Raw genomic sequence first — 20141 nt, forward strand, 5'->3', positions numbered from 1 at the left:
GAAGGCTCCAGTTTCTTAACATGACCCTAGAGTTGTCACCTTGTCTTAGAGGCATTTTAAGAAATTCAGTCAACAGTTAACTGATAGCTGAGTTCCTTCTCTGCCTGAACAGCTGAAGGAGCAGAAAACAGGGCTAATGCCTAGCTCTGTGGCATACACCTGGTCCGTGGCCCTGAAAGGCGGAGCAGAACCCGCTGTTCATGAGCGCCTCGCCAGTCACTGCCTGCAAGGCCTCGTGCCTGCACTGGCAATGCTGATTTGCGGGTCTCTCTGGTTTGATTTGATACAGATGTTTGAAGGGAAAGAGAAGCGACTGGAGTTGATCCAGGAGCTGCGCACCAGCCACGCACTGCAAGAAGATGACAGGCTGGTGAAGAAAGCCGAGAAGCAGGTGACCCTGGCCCTGCAGCGGCAGAGGAACTTGCACGAGCACAAGGTTCTGTCCTCTCCTTTCTTGTCCCATTTTCACCCTTGATTTTTATTATTGTGCAAACAACAGTATAGTAACAACAGATGAAGTGATGTAAAAGAATGGCTGATTCATGTCAATGTATGGCAAAAACCACTACAATATTGTAAAGTAATTAGCCTCCAACTAATAAAAATAAATGAAAAGAAACACCCCCCACAATCCCAGCATTTTTCGCCAGTGGCACTACTGTCCAAAGTTTGAATGGACTGTATCCTCCCTGAGTTGAATATGCTTTTTTTTTTTTTTAATTTGAAAAAAGGAAAGGAAAAAAGCTTTACTATTTTAAAAGGTTTTCTTTTCCAATTTTTCTTAAATATTTCTATTTAAGAAAATATAATATTTCTATTATATTTCAGTGGAAGCTAAGTAGAATGAATAAATACTGCAAGCAATAAGAAAAAGTGAGAAATGAGATTTTAAAAACTGTCTACACTTGAGATGTATGAGTTTTGGAGCTGTACATAGCTCATGCTCCTTAAACTACGTATTAAATATGTTAACATATTATTCTGTGACTTTCATCAGGTCCTCTGATCTCTGTGTGACTGACAATAGCTGGTGATTGCAGCTCTAACTCAACAACTGTAGATGTGTTTCCTACTTTCTGCTTCTATTTGTGTATATATACACAGTATTTAATGTTGACTAAAGTGGAGGTATACTTTTACTGTCTCTCCCACTTATCTGTAAATCAATGTGAAAAGAATCAATTTGCAGAGTGTTGTAAGAAAGTAGACTTACAGCAAAGTTAATATTACCCACCTTTAGTGACACACACTGCTCTCGTGCTATGAATTGGGCACAAATGGTCAGCAGCTCTGAAGCAAGCCCCCTGTACTCCCTTCATGTGACAGCAGGGCTGGGGTGCTCTCTGAGTGACGGGGGCTGGTTTGGGAGAGGGAGGGAGAAAGCCACAGATGGTGAGACCCAGCCAAGGGACCAGAGAAGGAAGAGAAGAATGTAGTCACTGGAGTCTCTGAATCTGGGGGCCCTGGAGCCCTGGGCATGATGGAGATGAGCTGCACATCTGTTCAGACAGAGAGCAGAATGCTCAGGCAATGGAATACCCAGGACCTGGATGCAAGAATGCCCACCTCGGCCCCTTCAAGGTTTCTGATTATAGACTTGAGCAGCTACAACTAAGACAATCCAAAGTTTTTAATTCATCTATCCCATTTAGTAGATAAATACTTGAGTGATAGACAAGATGACAGCTAAGAGCTAAGGGAGGAATTAATGGGAAGAGCTGTCACATAGCCACAGACTCACTCTGTTTACCTTCGGCTGCTCCTGGCTACACCTGTGGGATGCAGGCATCTGGGGCGATGGGCATCTCATGTACCTATAGCAGTGCTGATCCTCTCATTTTATCCCTCTCTTATATCAAGGGGACTCATCAGTGTGAGAGCAGCAAGTATCTGGGAGAAGAGCCTTTCCCCCTTACCACTGAGGCTAGGAGCAGAAACACAGTACAGTCTTCTTAAACACTTTTATTCTCATTATGCCAAAGCCAGGACAGAGGGATCCATAAATAAACATCGTGGCTTATTCCTGGCCAGGAACTCTGGGCCCCTCTCTACCTCAGTGACTACATACACATGTAGGCTTATTTCCTAGTCTGTTTCAAAGGCAGTTCTTAATGACTTTGAAGTTACTTAAATGAATAAAAAGTACCAAGGTTTTCTACTTTCATGTTACTGAAAAGCTTAAAAATCCCCAAACTTGGTGTTAAAAGACCAAGCATTGAAAAATTAAAAGGTATCATGAGTGAATTTCTAGGAGATTCTATTTTTTTGAACTTCAATAGTATCTTTTAATCAAAACCTTGATATTTCCCTTCATGTCTGGGAAGACATAAGCACTTTACCTTCTGGATAAAATTGAAAGGAAAAAAAACTTGTGTGGATGCTAACTAATGTTTTGCTAAGCTATCATCTATAGCTGAACAATCTGCTTCCTCAAGTCTAAGTTTGTATCATAAGTTTGTATCATAAGTAAAACTCAGTGGTTTTACTAGGTGTGTTCTGAAAGGGAAGTGACTGTCGAGGGTAATCTAGCATCCCTCCTCATGAATTACACTTCTTAGTGAAATCTGTATCTTCATAGTCATATAATTATTTTTAAGGTGTCGCTGGTTGAAAACCATTTGGCTGGACTGGAAGGAAGGGTGCTGGCGGACATGTTTGACTTCCTGTCCAAAGAGCTGGTGAGACTGCAGGAGGAGAGGCGGGTCCATGCCCTGGCCATGCTGGCCGAGCGGCAGCGCCGGATGCGTGAAGCTGAAGAGAGTGGCCGGCGCCAGGTGGAGCAGAGGCGCCTGCAGGAGGAGGACCGGATATTTAAGGAGGCAAGTGGGTACATTGTAAGGAAGCCATTTATAAGGAGCCGAGTCAAACTCAAGGAACCTCAAGATGGGAGATGCTTTCATTTTTTAATTGTCTTCAACAGATAATGTATTGGGGTCCTAGAATGTGCTCAGCAGTATGTAAAGGCCTTGTGGAGTACTTTGGAGGGAAATACCAGGCATGGCTCCTTCTCTCCTAGAACTTAAATCCTATATAACATGCAAATAAAGGTAGAATAAGAAAATGTGGTGTTTCCTGAGGGAAACAAATGGGACCCAGTGACACATTTTTACAAAGGTCATTAGGGGTACTTGTTGTATGAACAGGTTGGAGGGAGGACAAGGTGGAAATAAGGGACCTGAAAGGAGGCTAATGAACTAACTTCAGCCAGAGTGAGAAATAGGGTGAAATCAAGTATAAAGTCCAGTTTCCAGTGTCAGTGAGTAGGGAGATGATGGTTGTTTTCCGAGGTGGGAAAGCTGAGGGTGGAATAGGTTTGGGGCATATCTTGGTATGGGGATATCTTGGTAGAGGTGTCATTTCAGCAAATGAATATATAAGATGGAATTTAGAAGAGATTTTTTGACTAAAGATACAACGTGGGAGTTAAGAATGCCAGGCTGGTAAATTAGAATTCTGAACAAGACCCAGTGGATGTGAAATTCCAGACTGACCCAGATGCAAGCTCAGAGGAAATTTGAGGAACCAATAATATCTCAAAGCACTCTTGCCCTCATCAAGAATGCAAAAGCTCAAGTGATAAAATTGGAGGAGATTTGTGAGGAAGATTTCTTTAAAGGGAGCTGTGCTGTGACTAATACCCACCCCCTCCACCATATCACACCTAGAGTTTGGGGAGAGTATGTCCCCTTTCTTGGGGAGCTTGATGTGTGTTCTTTTAGTTAGGGTGTCTGATCCCCAGGAATGCAGAGGTGGAAGCTGGGCAGGCTGAGGGGTTTGGGCACAGAAGAGGCTGTGTGGGCGGCCAGCACACCCAGAATATGTCAAAGCAAAGACTGTCTCCCTTGGGCCAGATGGGAAAGATGGAAAGTGCCAACCTTTTTTAAAAAGTGCCAATTTTTTTTTTTTAATTCTTGTCCAGGAGGCTATCTGAATTGTAAATATGGATACTTTTGAGCTCCTTGGGTGAGAAAAAATAATGCTATGTCAACTTGAGGCTTTCTTATTTGATCTGTGATTTTAAGGGTTTACCCAATTCCCAGGGAATTAGGATTGATTCGTAAATAGTATTTGCTGTTTTTTCTAAACAAAAAATTGATTAAAATTAAAGATTTTCCATCTTCTATACAGCTTAAAAACTTGCAGGTTGTATATTGTCAAATGCAGCTTTTTCATTGAAGTGGAGGATCATCTCTGGTGTCAAACTGCCTATAATAATAATTTGTATTCTAGTTTCCTGTCATCCTAACAGCTTTGATTTAAATAGAATTACTGAGATTTAGCAATTTTTAGCAAACGAGAACTTACTATCCCCTACTGAAAGCACTAAGGAAAAACCAACTGGGATGAGAAGAACCAGTTGGGAGTGAGAATAAAAGGAGAGAGACAAAGGAACCACTATTCTCAGAAATATGAAAAGGAACATACTGGTGAAAGACTTCTAGGAAGTTGTCTTCTAGATGGGAACATAAATGTCAGCACGTCTGGGAGGGGCATGAAAGGGTTAAAATGACCCTTCTGGCCTGATTTAACCATCTTTTATGTAAAGAATATGTCCATCTAGGGACGCCCCCGTGCATCATTTCCATTCCCTGTCTTCCATCATATGATCCTTTTATAGATAAATATGCTTGCATGCACATAAATATACCAAAACCCAGAAATGTACACATTAGTAAATTTCCAGGAAAGTAACATACATTGAGAAACATAGTCACAGACTCATATTTAAATACATATACACTTCATGTCCATACATGAAGACACAGTCACAAACATAATCCCTTGTGCACAGTATTAGCAAAGATGTGGAGGACACAGCAACACACATATAGCCACCGAACGTTTCCTTTCCTCACTTATGCACATACAAGCACAAATGTGTCCACAAACATGCACATTTATAAAGATGTATGTAAACACACAAGTACATATATTGTTAGAAGTAGACCATGTTAAACTTCCCACCTCTGAACAAGACTCAACTGTCTAATTGTTCTGTTCTAGGTGTGACTTGTCTCTTGAGTAAGATTGTGGTCTCCAGGATAGTAGGCATGTTGTAGATCGCTTTGTGCCTTCCATAGCACCAGACTAGCCCTCTGTACACAACAGGCGTTGAGAAAATATGTGTTGGTTGGTTGGCTGATAGCATATTAAACTGTGGTCATTGGGTCTCTCCCATAAAGGAGGCACAGGAATTCAAGGATATGGACTTGGTATTTCACAGTAAACATTTCATATTCAGAGTCCTGCTACAGTGCCAGTCAAGAAACAGGTACTAAGTTGTTACTGAGTCCCAAGCATTATCTCAGATACAAAGAAATATTTAAACATTAAACAGAAAGTGCTTTTATCCCCGAAAGCTCAAAATCTATCGAGACTACATAGAAAACAAAGTATGACACCCTTGATGTTTGTGATACTTCCTGTGTATCGACCTGTCAAACAGGCAAAACTAAATTGTATTATTTATGACTGAAATCTTAAGGAACAAAACTGTAAAGAAAATGAAGTCTACCATAAACTCATGAGAATGGAAAGGAGCTGTGATCAGATGGAACCCGCTGTGACCTCTGGGATACTACCAGTGGCTTGGCCAGGATTCATTACACTGTACATTTATGTGCTCTGCACTTCTCTAAATGTATATTCTATTTCACAATTTCAGAAAGCCTTAAAAAGAAGCAGTCCAGGACTGATATGATAGTTTAAAAAAATTCATCAGAGATCCAGAATCCTTCTAGATTTCTGCTTTTCTGTCTCTGGGGCGTGACCCTCATGGCAGTTTAAGATGACTGGTGCCTCCTGCATTTTGTCCCCATGAAATGAGAAATGAGAGAAAAAAATAAGCTAGGTCTTTCCCTTTAAGAATCCTTTAAGAGAAAGGAGAGAGAGGATGTTGTGTAAATCTTAGTCTCTGCCACAGTTAGGTAGCTTGACCAAGTCACACTGCTGGTAAGAACAAAGACAGGACCTAAAACAGGGTTCCTGAGTCAAGCCTGTGATCTTTTTGCAGTGTTTTGTATTGCCCACCCCAAATTGAGACCCATAATTCTAAAATGAGCCAAATATGTAGGGTCTGCCCAGAATGGGTAGATACAGGTCAATTAGAAATGGACTACAGTTTTGTTTTTTTTTTTAAAGGAATGTACAGTGCAGGGACTATTGACTTGATAAATGAAATGGACATGCTAAAAATGTTGGCCAATTTTTGTGCATTTTTCTTGTCTTGCTTATGGTAGTAGCATTCCTTTTCTGAGTAGCTGAAGTATTTGGGGCTTTTGCAGGTGATTAAAGTTCACCAAAGCACTGTAACTTCCTATCTGGAGGACATAATACTGAACACTGAAGAGAATACTGCAGAAGAACAAGCCAGGGCAGAAATAGAGAAGATGGCTGAGGAAATCAATGACATTGCTTATGAAATGGAAAGCCGGTGTGTATCAAGGGGACAGATGGTGGGATGGACAGGCCCTTTGCTGTTACTCATATGTGTTTTTCAAGAGCCTAAGATTTCACCACCAAGGAGAAACAAATAACTAACTCATGCTTCAGTATGTGTTTAGTTTTAACAGCAGCCAGCAGACCTGTACTTTTCTATGGCAGGAGCCGCACATTGGGAATAGAATTTTCAGTTATCCTCTGCAGTCTGGATCACTTTCATATTTCTTACTTTTAGAATATCACAAAGCTTGAAAGTAATGTGAGTATATCCAATTTTACTTGGATATCACCCAAGGTTTTTGGCTTCCATGTGTAAATCGTGTCTCTTAACACTCCTTTCCTGGGAGGCAGGGGAAGTAAAGGACAAATTTGGATTTTCCAAGGAGTTAAGGAAACTCACCAGGAATGTGCTATTTCAGATCACTCAAGGAAAAGGCAGTCGTAGAATCTGAGCAGTGGGGCTCCTTACACATGCAAGGAGGATCCAACTGTAAATCGGCAGCTCAAGCAAGGCAGCAAAGGAAACACTTTTAATATGTTCTTATTTTTTAGTCGAACTCAGCTTCAGTCAGAGGAGATTGTGGCCGAGTTGGTTTACAGTTTCCTGATCCCGGAGGTGCAAAAGGACTTTGTCAAAGAAAAGGGTAAGCCAACATAAATGCTTCACTAGATAATCTTTTTAAAGATATAAGCTATTTTCAATATTCCAGAGATTTAAAACTGAGCAGAGGCATGGGGGAAATTCTGAAGAAGAATCAGAGTTATCTTCAAAATTTGTCAGGTTCTCTTGATGCTGTCCAATGGCAAAATAGAATCACCTCCAGTATGGATGCGTGCAGTTCTAATAAGTTTGATGAAGCATTAAATTCCAAACCTTCTTTAAGATGCAGTTCTCAAGTTCTCAGAGGAGGTGTATTTTGGGTTTTTTGTTTTTGATTTAAATAGTTGATTTATAATATTATGTTAGTTTCAGGTATACAGCAAAATGATTGTTATTTATATATGTATATACACACACACATATCTTCTGATTCTTTCCCATTATAGGTTAACAAGATATTGAATATAGTTCCCTGTGCTATACAGCGAATCCTTGTTTATTTTATATATATTTGTGTGTATATGTTAATCCCATATTCCTAATTTATCCCTCCCCCATCTTGTTCCTCTTTGGTAACCATCAGCTTGTGTTTTGTGATTTGATTTTTTCAACATGAAACAAATGTTGAGAGTATCAGGGTTTTCCAACTGTAGCTGCCTTTTGGAGGCAGGGCATGTGCAAGTCAGGTGCTGAAAAGCGGGAAGCCTGGCAGACCTAATGCTATTCTGCAGCTCTGCTGAGTCACAATATCTTTTGTTCCTGCCAGGGCTCATCTCAGTATAAATATCCTCACTTCTCTCATTTGCCAAAAGTGGCATGTTTCTAAAGATTGCTGCTTTTATTCAATAGAGGAGGAGAAGAAAAAAAAATGTGTTTTAAGAAACAATGTTCTTCCAGAGCTTTCAGGGTATAGTGATAGTCCTGGGCCCAGAGGGAGTGGGTGCAACCAGTAGATCAATATTTAAGTGAAATATGAGCCTGGGAGGTTTTAAGAATTTGCAGGAGAATTCTAGACAGATTTAAGAGAAATGTAGTATTTCACATCATGTAACTAGGGAGTAAGGAATGGTGGAATTCTAATGCATTAGAAGAGAACAAAGAAATACCCTGTTTTCCCATTACATGATTGTACTGTAGTTTTTAAACCAGTACCCCCAGCAATGAGCACTTAGTTTATTCCCGTGTATTTTCCTGGAAATAGCTGTGAACATCCTGGTCATTCTTCTGAGAGTAAACTTCTAGTAGTACAATGCTGGAAATACAGTATGTGTGTTTTACATTTGATAGATACCACCAAACTGCCCCCACAGAAAAACAAGTCATATCCCCATCAGCAGTGTATGATAATGCCTCTACCAAAAAAACTTCAATTTTTAGATCAAATAATAAGTATTCCTGTATCACTTTCTATTATAAAAGGGATCTTAATGTTTTCTAGATCCTTAAGAAAATAAGCAACTCCTTTCTCCTCCTCAATCCAAAGTGAGGCCAGCCTGTTTCATATCAGTTCACCTGAAGAAGGGGAGAAATCCTGTGTTTAACAGTTACTAGTTTGTAAGCCTCTCCTCCAGCTTCTCCTGACTCTGAGAGGAAGGAGCTGAAGGAGTCTTGATCTATAGGAATCAGTGGGAGTCATCTGTGAGCAAATTGAGCAAATCCTATCCTCTTCCCTTTATACGGACATAGCCCAAATGAAGAAAGCCATCTGGATGGGGAGTACACATTGTATTCCTTTCTCTTTCCAAGTAAGTCCATGCATATAAATACTCTTTACTCCAAATTAAGAACTATCACATACAGACCATTTGATATCTCATTACTGATTTATTTGAATGCATTACAAAATTTTTATTGAGGTCTCGTTGACTTGTTAGTTTCAACTGTACAACAATGATTTAAAATTTTTATAGATTACATTGTTTAAAGTTATTATAATATATTGGCTATATTCCCAGTGCTATACAATATATCCTTGTAGCTTATTTACTTTATAGATGGTAGTTTGTATCTCTTCATCCCTTATCCCTATCTTGCCTCTCCCAACTTCCCTTTCCTCACTGGTAACCACTTGTTTGTTCTCTGTATCTGTGGCTCTGTTTCTGTTTTGTTAAATTCATTTGTTTGATTTTTTGAGATTCCACATGTAAGTGATAACCTCAGTATTTGTCTATTTCATGAAGCACAGTACCTTCCACATCAATCATGTTGTTGCAAATGGCAAGCTTGTTTTTCTCTTTATGGTTCTGTGGTATTCCATTATATATGTGTGTAAACTCACACATACCCATGTCTTTTTATCCTTTCATCTGTTGATGGACATGTGAGTTGCTTCCATATCCTGTCTGTTGTAAATAATGTGAGGAGCCAGCTCATTGGAAAAGACCCTGATCCTGGGAAGGATTGACGGCAGGAGGAGAAGGGGAGAAAGATGAGGTGGTTAAGAAGCATTCCTCCCTCCGAAGTTTTTTGAAAAGTTTGAGTAGGTATTTACCTGTGAAGCCATCTGGTCCAGACTTTTGTTTGTTGGGAATTTTTTTTTTTTATTACTTATTCAATTTCAGTACTGGTACTTGCTCTTTTACACTTACTATTTTTCCTGGTTTAGCCTTTTGAGATTCTACATTTCTAGTAATCTGTCCATTACTTCTTGGTTCTTTATTTTGTTGGTATATAGTTGTTCATATTGTTCTCTTATTTCTGTGGTGCTGGTTATAGCTTCTCCTTTTTCATTTCTGATTTTATTTATTTGGTCCCTCTTTTTTTCTTGATGAGTTTCACAAAGGATTTATCAATTTTATCTTTTCAAAGCAATAGCTCTTATTTTCATTATCTTTTCTACTTTTTAAGAAGTAGGCTACATTTCATTTATTTCTTCTCTGATCTTTGATTTCTTTTCTTCTACTGACTTCTGTTAGTTGCTCAGTGTATGATCACGTTCTTGATTTGAGATATTTCTTTCCTGAGGTAGGCTTGTATCACTATAAACTTTCCTCTTAAGAGCTGCTTTTGCGACATCCCAGAGATTTTGGATTGTTGCATGTTTTACTTCATGAGTCTCCATTTATTTTTAAAATTTCTTCTTTGATTTCTTTAGTGATCCATTGGTTGTTAGTGGCATATTGTTTGGCCTCCGCATGTTTTTAGTATTTTCTTGTAGACTAAAAACTAAAAGGAGGCTTTTAATTTCAGAGTTGTACTTATAAAAGATGGTGAGATTTAAGTTTTATTAAATTTATTGAGACTTGTTTTGTGGCCTCAGTTCAGTCACTCAGTCGTGTGTGACTCTTGCAACCCCATGGACTGCAGCACGCCAGGCCTCCCTGTCTGTCACCAACTCCCAGAGTTTACTCAAACTCATGTCCTTTGAGTCAGTGATGCCATCCAGCCATCTCATCCTCTGTTGTTTCCTTCTCCTCCTGCCTTCAATCTTTCCCAGCATCAGGATCTTTTCAAATGAGTCAGTTCTTTGCATCAGGTGGCCAAAGTATTGGAGTTTTAGCTTCAGCATCAGTCCTTCCAATGAATATTCAGGACTGATTTCCTTCAGGATGGACTGGTTGGATCTCCTTGCAGCCCAAAGGACTCTCAATAGTCTTCTCCAACATCACAGTTCAAAAGCATCAATTCTTCACTGCTCAGCTTTCTTTATAGTCCAACTCTCACATCCATACATGACTACTGGAAAAATCATAGCTTTGACCAGATGGACCTTTGTTGGCAAAGTAATGTCTCTGCTTTTTAATATGCGGTCTAGGTTGGTCATAACTTTCTTCCAAGGAGTAAGCGTCTTTTAATTTCATGGCTGCAGTCACCATCTGCATTGATTTTGGAGCCCCTAAAAATAAAGTCTGTCACTGTTTCCCCATCTATTTGCCATGAAGTGATGGGACCAGATGCCATGATCTTAGTTTTCTGAATGTTGAGTTCCAAGCCAGCTTTTTTCATTCTCCTCTTTCACTTTCATCAAGAGGCTCTTTAGTTCTTCTTCACTTTCTGCCATAAGGATGGTGTCATCTGCATATCTCAGGTTATTGATATTTCTCCTGTCAATCTTGATTCCAGCTTGTGTTTCATCCAGTCCAGCATTTCTCATGATGTACTCTGCATAAAAGTTAAATAAGCAGGGTACAGTATACAGCCTTGACATACTACTTTTCCTATTTGGAACCAATCTGTTGTTCCATGTCCAGTTCTAATGGCTGCTTCTTGACCTGCACACAGATTTCTCAGGAGGCAGGTCATGTGTTCTGGTATTCCCATCTCTTGAAGAATTTTCCAGTTTGTTGTGATCCACACAGTCAAAGGCTTTGGCATAGTCAATAAAGCAGAGATGTTTTTTCTCAACTCTCTTGCTTTTTCAATGATCTAACAGATGTTGGCAATTTGATCTCTGGTTCCTCTGCCTTTTCTAAAACCAGCTTGAACATCTGGAAGTTTACGGTTCACGTACTGTTGAAGCCTGGCTTGAAGAATTTTGAGCATGACTTTGCTAGCATGTGAGATGAGGGCAATTGTGCAGTAGTTTGAGCATTCTTTGGTATTGCCTTTCTTTGGGATTGGAATGAAAACTGACTTTCCAGTCCTGTGGCCACTGCTGAGTTTTCCAAATTTGCTGGCATATTGAGTGCAGCACTTTCACAGCATCATCTTTTAGTATTTGAAAGAGCTCAACTGGAATTCCATCACCTCCACTAGCTTTGTTCATAGTGATGCTTCCTAAGGCCCACCTGACTTTGCATTCCAGGATGTCTGGCTCTGGGTGAGTGATCACACCATCGTGATTATCTGGGTCATGAAGATCTTTTTTGTATAGTTTTTCTGTGTATTCTTGTCACCTCTTCTTATTATCTTCTGCTTCTGTTAGGTCCATACCATTTCTGTCCTTTATTGTGCCCATCTTTGCATGAAATGTTTCCTTGGTATGTCGAATTTTCTTGACGAGATCTCTAGTCTTTCCCATTCTATTGTTTTCCTCTATTTCTTTGCGCTGATCACTGAGTAAGGCTTTTTTATCTCTCCTTGCTGTTCTTTGGAACTCTGCATTCAAATGGGTATATCTTTCCTTTTCTCCTTTGCTTTTCACTTCTCTTCTTTTCACAGCTATTTGTAAGGCCTCCTCTGACAGCCATTTTACTTTTTTGCATTTCTTTTACTTAAGCCTGGTCTTGATCCCTGTCTCCTGTACAATGTCATGAATCTCCATCCATGGTTCTTCAGGCACTCTGTCAGATCTAATCCCTTGAATCTTATTTCTCACTTTCACTGTATAGTGTAAGGGATTTGATTTAGGTCATACCTGAATGGTCTAGTGGTTTTCCCTACTTTCTTCAGTTTAAGTTTGAATTTGGCAATAGGCATCTTGTGGCCTAGCATGTAATTTATCCTGGAGAATGTTCCATGTGCACTTGGAAGGATTGTGTATTCTGCTGCTTTTGGATTACATGTTCTGTATACATATCTAGTAAGTTCATCTGGTCTGGTGTGTCATTTAAGGCCAGTATTTCCTTATTAATTATATATGTGGATGAACTGTTCAATGATGTAAGTGGGGCGTTAAAGTGCCTAGTAATGGAAACCTGGATGGAGTCAAACAAAGATTAAAATGTTTTGGGGTTTTGTATAAATATGGAAATTTCTAGATGAAGAGAAGACTATTCTTGCAGGAAAGCTGTTTGTATTTCACTGCAGAGAAATTTCTGAATAATTTCATTTCTCAGTGGGGATTTTCATTTTCATTGCCTATGACAGAGGGCCCCATATCCTAGGTCTTGCTGTAAGATAAATTCTTTCACACACACACACACACACACACACCCTAGTATTATGTATTACTGTTGACTTCTCTCTTTATGTCTGTTAATATTTGCCTTGTGAATTTAAGTGCTCCTGTGTTAGGTACATTTATATTTATTTCTTCTTTTTGGACTGATCCCTTGATTATTATATAATGTCCTTCTTTGGCTCTTACAACAACCTTTGCTTTAATATTTGTTTTGTCTGATATAAGTATTTCACCCCTGCTTTTCTGTTGATTTCTTTCTGCGTATAATACCTTTTTCTACCTCTGTGTGCACTTCTAGATGTCAAGTGAGTCTCTTTTTTTAAGATTTATTTTTATTTTCGACTGCACTGGGTCTTCGTTGCTTTGTGTGGGCTTCTCTGTAGTTGCGACGAGGCGGCGCTGCTCTGCTGCAGTGACGGCTGCTCTTGTTGCGGAGCATAGGCTCTAGGCAGGCGGGCTTCAGCAGTTGCAGCACGCAGGCTCAATAGCTGTGTGCATAGTAGCTGTGTGCACAGGCTTAGTTTCTCTGAGGCCTGTGGAATCTTCCCAGACCAGGGATCGAACCTGAGTCCCCTGCAGTGGCAGGCGGATTCTCATCCAGTGCACCATCAAGGAAGTCCCAAGTGAGTCTCATTATAGGCAGCATATATATGGTTCTTTTGTATATACATTCAGTCACTGTGTCTTTTGATTGGAGCATTTAGTTCATTTACATTTAAATTAATTAATGTTAGGTAAGGAAGATCCCCTGGAGAAGGGAATGGCAACCCACTCCAGTATTCTTGACTGGAAAATTCCAGAGACAGAGGAACCTGGCAAGCTATAGTCCATGGGGTCACAAAGAGTCGGACACAACTGAGCAACACACAACATACACATACACACACACACATGTTGATAGGTAGGTGTTGCCATTTTGTTCATTGTTTTGGGGTCGTTTTGGTAATTCTTTTGTTTATTTTTGCCTTCTCTTCCCTTTTAATGATTATTTTTAGTGTTATTTGGATTTCTTTCTCTGTGTGTATCTGTTGTAGATTTTTGGGTTTGGGGTACCATTTGGTTTATACATAGATGTAAACAACTCTATATATGATTAAGAGCTTTATCTCTTAATTTCAAATGCATTTTAACAAGTCTGAATTTGTATTGTCCTCCCTTCATAGTTACTGTTTTTCTCATATTTTGTGTCGAATTGCTTTGTGTATCGCTTAGCTGCTTACTGTGGTGATAGGTGATTTTAGTACTTTTGTCTTTTAGCCTTCCTACTAGCTTTCTATGTGGTTGATTTACTACCTTTACTATGTATTTACCTTTACCAATGAGCTTTTTTCCCCCATAATTTTCCTGTTTCTAGTTTGACCTTTTCTTTCTCACTTAGAGAAGTCCCTTTAACCTTTCTTGTAAAGCTGCTTTGCTGGTACTGAACTCTTTTAGCTTTTGCCTATCTGTAAAACTTCTGATCTACCAAATCCAAATGAAAGTCTTGCCAGGTAGAATATTCTTGGTTGTAGATTTTCCCTTTCATCACGGTAACTGTATCTTGCCACTGTTTCCTGGCCTGCAGAGTTTCTGCTGAAAAGTCAGCTTGATAGCCTTATGGGAGTTCCCTAGTACATAACTTGTTTCTTTTCCCTTGCTGCTTTTAATAATATCTCTTTATCTTTGATTTTTGCAATTTTAATTACAGTATGTTTTGACATGGTCCTCTTTCAGTGGATCCTGTCTGGGGCTCTCTCTGTGTTTCCTGGACTTGCATGTTTCATTCATTTCACAGGTTAGGGAAGTCTTCAGCTATTATGTCTTCAAATATGTTCTCTGCCATTTTCTCTGTCTTCTCTTTCTGAGACTCCTGTAAGGTAAATGTTAGTGTGTGTGATTTTGTCCCAGAGGTCTTTTATACTGTCCTTATTTCTTTATTTTTTTCTGTTTAGCTTGAGTGATTTCCACTACTCTCTTACAGCTTACTGATCTTTTCCTCAGTATTAGTGTATTTTTCATTTCAGTTTCTGTATTTTCATCTGTTTAGTTCTTTATATTTTCTAATTCTTGGTTAAAAATGTTTACTGCTCACTCCGTTCATCCCTTCTTTAGAGTTCCCTTTTTTGTTGCTATTTTGCCTAATTTTTTTTTATTGAAGTATAGCTGATTCACAGTGTTAATTTCTGCAGGACAGCAAAGTGATTCAGTTATTTATATATATATATATATATATATATATATACACACACACACACACATATACATCCTCTTTTTACATTCTTTTCTGCTATGGTTTATCACAGGATTGTGAGTATAATTCCCTGTGCTTTACAGTAAGACCTTATTTATTCATTCTGTGTCTGGTGAGTGGGGGCTACATTCTGGGGAGGCTGTCTAGGGGGCCCAAAGTGTCTCAGAGCTGGTGTTGTCCTGCTGGTTGGTGTGGCTGGCACCCAGCGGGTCCATTCTGTAGTAGGTCCTGGGGGTCCCAGTTCTATATTACCTGTGTCCTGGTATGTAGGGCCAGGTCCTGGGCCCTCTCCATGGGTGACTGTGGGCTTAGGGTATTTTAATGCAACCTGCCCACTGGTAGATGGTGCAGTGTCCCTGCCCACCCACTTGCTTGGCCTGAGGTATTCCATTACTGGTGCCTAGAGGCTGATGGGTGTACCTAGGTTCCAAGGCTAATAAGCTAGAGGGAGGATTACAAAATAGTGCTCACCAGCACTAGTATCCATGTGGCAGAATAAACTCCCCCAATTGGTTACTGCCAGTGTCTTTGTCCCCAGGGCGAGGTCCAGTTGCCTTCTACGCCCCCAGGAGACTCTCCAAGATTAACGGGTGGGCCAGACCCGTGGTCCTTTCAGATTATTTCTTCTGTCCTGGGTCGCACAGTGTGTAAGATCTTGTGCGTGTCCTTTAGGAGTGGAATCTATTTCTCACAGGGTCTGCTGAAAGCAAGCCCTGCTGGTCTTCAAAGCCAAATGTTCCAGTACTGTCTTAACCAGTGCAGGACCCCTGTGCTGTGGAGCCCAGTGTGGGGCTCAAACTCCCCACTCCTTGGGGTGAATCTCTGAAGTTGTAGTAATTTTCCTGTTTGAGGGTTGCCTCCCAGGGGTATAACACAATTCTGCCCACCCTACCTATCTTCTTATGGTTTGTTCTGTATTATCTTTAGATCTTTTCTGGTAGGTTCTGGCCTTTCTCATCCATAGTTTTCTGTAAATAGCTGTAATTTTGCTGTGCCCATGAGAGGAGTTGAGCTCAGAGTCTTCCTAATTCACCAACTCTTATTTTTCTAAAACTTGATAGATGGGAATGACCTTGAAGACCTGTACATAGATGGAAATAATAGTAACAACCAAGGTTTAAATGCATACCAAGTTCCAGAAAATGTATTAAGCATTTTTAGAAATACCTTATCTAAATTTCTTATAACATCTATAGATGTGTTCTCATACTTTAGTTAAGGAAATTAGTGCTTAGAGATGTTACGCAGATTGCACCATGGTCTGTGTGGCTCCAAAGTTTCCATTCTTTCAACCATACTGCTGTGAAGTGTTCTAAGTTGCTGTGTGATTTACCCTATATAAACTAGCTGACATCTGAACAGCATAAAAGCCATGGTACTTCTTATTGTGCTTTACTAGCTGTATGACTTTTGGCAAATCACCTAATTTCTGTGTCTCAGCTGCCTCATCTGAAAATGGGGATAGTAATAATACTCTCTTTTAGGGCTGTGAGTAGTTTAAATGAATAATTATATGCCAACTATTTAAAACTGTACCTGGCACAAAGTAAGGACAAAGGCTAACTGCTACCACCATCATCATCTCAGTTACCACTTTTCAAAAGGGAAATGGGATGCTTAATGTACTAAGCCTTGATAATAAATATTCTTAGAATGTAGCACTAGGAACAACGTCTAAAGCCATGAACTCAAATTCATCAGTCAACAAGTACCCTTCATATTAGGGACTAAAGCATAAAGAGAAGTATGAGACAAGATCTTTACCTTTAGGTCATTTATAATCTAGGTAAAAAAAAAACAAAATGTAACTCACCTGAAGCACTTGAACACTGAATAGACTGGTACAAACTCAAGTGTGGTCATGATAAATGTGAGCTGCCTCAGTCAAAGACTTCCTGGAGAGCTGGACTTGGGCTGGGCTTTACAGAAGGGCAGGATCTGGAGTACAGGTATTCCAGGTGAGGGGAGCCGCTCAGCTGTGGAGTGGAGGCAAACCTAGTGGGGAGGAGCGTGACTGGACTGAACAGAGAGTGAGCAGCAATATTGAGATTTAGGTTGAATTACCTTTGGACTGTGTCCTTCCAAAACCGCAGAAAATTTTCTTTGATCCAGTCAGCTTTAAGCAAGAGAATATGTGGTTTGCAAAGTTATCATTTCTGTCTCTATTCTCCTGAAAACCTTTGGGAATGATCTGTTCTGACGTTCAGAGTAACACATCTCCTGTCCCTTCGGCACAGTGAGGAATGCTCAGCGGAAGCATATCCTGGCAGCCCATCAGATCATTCACAGGCACACAGAGGACATGCTCAAGACGCATTTTGTTGAGCAACGGCAGACACCAGACACTGAGCTACTTGAGGGAGAAACTGAAAATGAGCAAAATACCTAAGGTGAGTTTGATTTTTCATTTGGAAGGGAGTTGGAGAACAAGCAGCATCATTGAGCTCTGTGCTGTACTCTAATCATAATGTGGAAAATGAAGCACTCCCATTTAAATTGGTGCATTTCATGCATCTGTTTGACAAGCCTGAAGCAGTTACTGTCTGCCAAGGTTTCCACTACAAATTCAAGAAAAAAGTACCCTCGTGCTTTCTGTCTGTGGCAGCCCAGACTGAATGCGGGAATACAGTGGGGAAAATATTGGTGCATTTCATCTCGGTTATGGAATCTGCTATTGAAACTGTTAGTTGATATGACAGCAGTTAGACTGTTTTGACCAAAAAACAGGACTCAAAATTATTTTTGTAGGCTTTGTTAGCAAATGACTATACTCTATCACAAATAAAGCTACAAAATTATTTGTGTTATTTAAAACAAAAACTTTGTTCTCATGGAATTAGATGAGGTACTCCTGTCGCATTGAGCTGGCTGCTCAGCACGGCATGAGGCACAGCCTGCCCAATTCGAGCCCTGATGCCCTCTACAATAGCCACAAGGCTGGGTCTTAGGTGCACCTAACATTCATACTCACAAGATGAACACAGGCCACGTTTGGTATGATTTGAGTATCAATCTCCTCAGAAAGCCGTAAGGCCCCGCAGCTTCCAGCAGCACAGGGGTCTCTTCCTGTGGGAGTTCTTGCTGAATCCACACAGAGGACCATGTATCAAAATCCTGTAGTCCCCAGGTTACAAAGCTCAGGTGCAAGGAAAAGAGCTTCACCTTAGGTAGGTGCAGAAGCTGCCTTGGTTTACATGCCCTGGGACCAGTCTCTCTCATAATAATTCCATTGGCGTAGTTTCCAGGGTCCCCCCAATGAATCTGCCCAGTTACAAAAGTCAGTATGCTCAGGAAACCTCAAAGTTACAGTTTCCTGTTAGGTATTAATAGTTTATTTAAAATTCAGATGCTCGTTACTAATCGGGTCATTTTCACCTTAAGTAATGTTGCTTACATGTGCTCAGTCGCTCAGTGGTGTCCAACTCCTTGTGGCCCCATCGACCATAGCCTGCCAAGTTTCTCTGTCCATGGAATTTTCCAAGCAAGAATACTGGAGTGGGTTGTCATTTCCTCCTCCAGGGGATCTTCCTGACCCAGGGATCGAACCCACATCTCCTATGTCTCCTGCATTGGCAGGCAGATTCTTTACCACTAGCATTACCTGGGAAGCCTAGTGTTGCTTAGTAACATAGTTGACACATATACCACTTTATCAGATTACTGGAGAACAGAGCTAGAGAGTTCAGAGTAAAATTTTCATGAGATGGGGAACAGAGTGAACCTTTACCTGTAACTTTTCCCTTAACCCTCCATGGTCAGAAGCACACTGCTTGCTGTTTTACCCTCGAGGGTGTGCTATCAGGTTAGGGAAGGCACTAAGGCTTAGGGGTTAGTCTGAACCTGGCATCGAGGAGGTTTGGGTGTTGGCAGCCTACCACTAACTGTGTAATCTCACACAAATATGTGACCAAGAGGCCCTCTGCAGGAAAATCTATTGGGACCTTAAATCTCAAAGAGGCTGATAGTAGGAAGATTGAGATGAGGGAGCAGTTAAGAAAGACCAGAGAGAAAACAGATAAAGAATTCTTAAATACCAAACTATGGCTGTAGATTACAGCAGAAAATCCTTTGTTTTTCATTAATAATGATATAACCTCAAAATCACTGAAAATATAAACCATATATTTACATGTAATGTTATATCTATATAATAGCTATATAATATAAATTCAAGAATCAAAGCATTTTGCCTAACTTATTATTGTGTTAAAAATCAGCCTTAGAAGCACAGTTCCTCCACTGGGTCCCTTGGATCTCTCCCTATCCAGCTGATGTTTGAGAGTGAGTGAAAGAATCTAGCACACACTGGGAAGAACTCAGCTGTAAGGCATTGCCAGCCAGTGCTCCAGGTGGATGAAGGACTGAGTGCTTTCATCTTGAAACAGTGATCTGGGCAGCATATCACAGCATCCTGTGGACATATAAAGACTCAGCTTTCTGGTGGAAGATAGGAGATGGTGAAAGGGAAAGTTGCTCAGTCGTGTCCGACTCTTTGCGAGTCCATGGACTATACAGTCCATGGAATTCTCCAGGGAGGTGATGAGGGCCGACTTAAGGCAATAATATGAATTATAACAGTGAGCCGAGACATACCACTGAGACAGGATGGTGGAGTAGGAAATGAGTTTACCTCTTCTTATGGAAACATCAAAATCACAACTACTGAAAAACCATCGACAGAAAAATGTTGGAACCTATCAAAGATACTCTGCATCCAAAGAAGAAGCCGCAATGAGATGACTGGAGGGGCGCAATACAATCAAATCCCATACATGCCAGGTGGGTGACCCAGTAACTGGTAAATTTTACCATAGAAGCTCTCCTACATGAGTGAAAGATCTGAGCTCTATGTCAGGCTCCTTACCTTGGGGTCTGGCAGTGGGAGGAGGAGCCCCCGAAAATCTAGCTTCAAAGGCCAGCAAGGTTTAATCAGAGAAATTCCACAGGACTGGGGAAACAGAAACTGTGTGTGTGGAGGGTGCACTCAGGGTCTCATGACTCACAGTGACCCAAGGGAAAAGTGGTAACCAATAAGAGACTGGGCCAGACTTGTCTGCTGGTACTGGAAGGTCTCCTGCAGAGGCGGG

The 20141-nt window shown here is 40.5% G+C and overlaps 1 protein-coding gene and 1 long non-coding RNA gene across 4 annotated transcripts in view; one reads left to right on the plus strand and one right to left on the minus strand.

The window, feature by feature from the left end:
• Positions 1 to 20141, plus strand: part of CFAP91 (cilia and flagella associated protein 91) — a 101836-nt gene that overhangs the window by 67666 nt on the left and 14029 nt on the right. The window contains exons 13-18 of one of the 3 annotated variants that reach the window (XR_011487208.1): positions 290 to 436; positions 2598 to 2819; positions 6285 to 6433; positions 6994 to 7085; positions 17292 to 17444; positions 19735 to 19833. Coding sequence is in view for 2 of the 3 variants with exons in the window: in XM_070466018.1 (XP_070322119.1) it covers positions 290 to 436; positions 2598 to 2819; positions 6285 to 6433; positions 6994 to 7085; positions 17292 to 17443 (762 nt within the window). In the remaining variant the exon portion in view is untranslated. The other 2 variants (XM_070466018.1, XM_070466017.1) reach the window with 2 other exon arrangements.
• The window catches only part of LOC139034711 (uncharacterized), a 38245-nt gene continuing 33166 nt past the window's right edge, over positions 15063 to 20141 (minus strand). Inside the window, exons 2-3 of the long non-coding RNA XR_011487209.1 lie at positions 16868 to 17049; positions 15063 to 16135 (exon numbers count right to left, since the gene is read on the minus strand). This is a non-coding gene — a long non-coding RNA (uncharacterized lncRNA). The remainder of the gene's footprint in view (positions 16136 to 16867; positions 17050 to 20141) is intronic.

The sequence above is a fragment of the Odocoileus virginianus genome, chromosome 4 (genome assembly GCF_023699985.2).
Source record: "Odocoileus virginianus isolate 20LAN1187 ecotype Illinois chromosome 4, Ovbor_1.2, whole genome shotgun sequence".
Taxonomy (NCBI): Eukaryota; Metazoa; Chordata; class Mammalia; order Artiodactyla; family Cervidae; genus Odocoileus; species Odocoileus virginianus.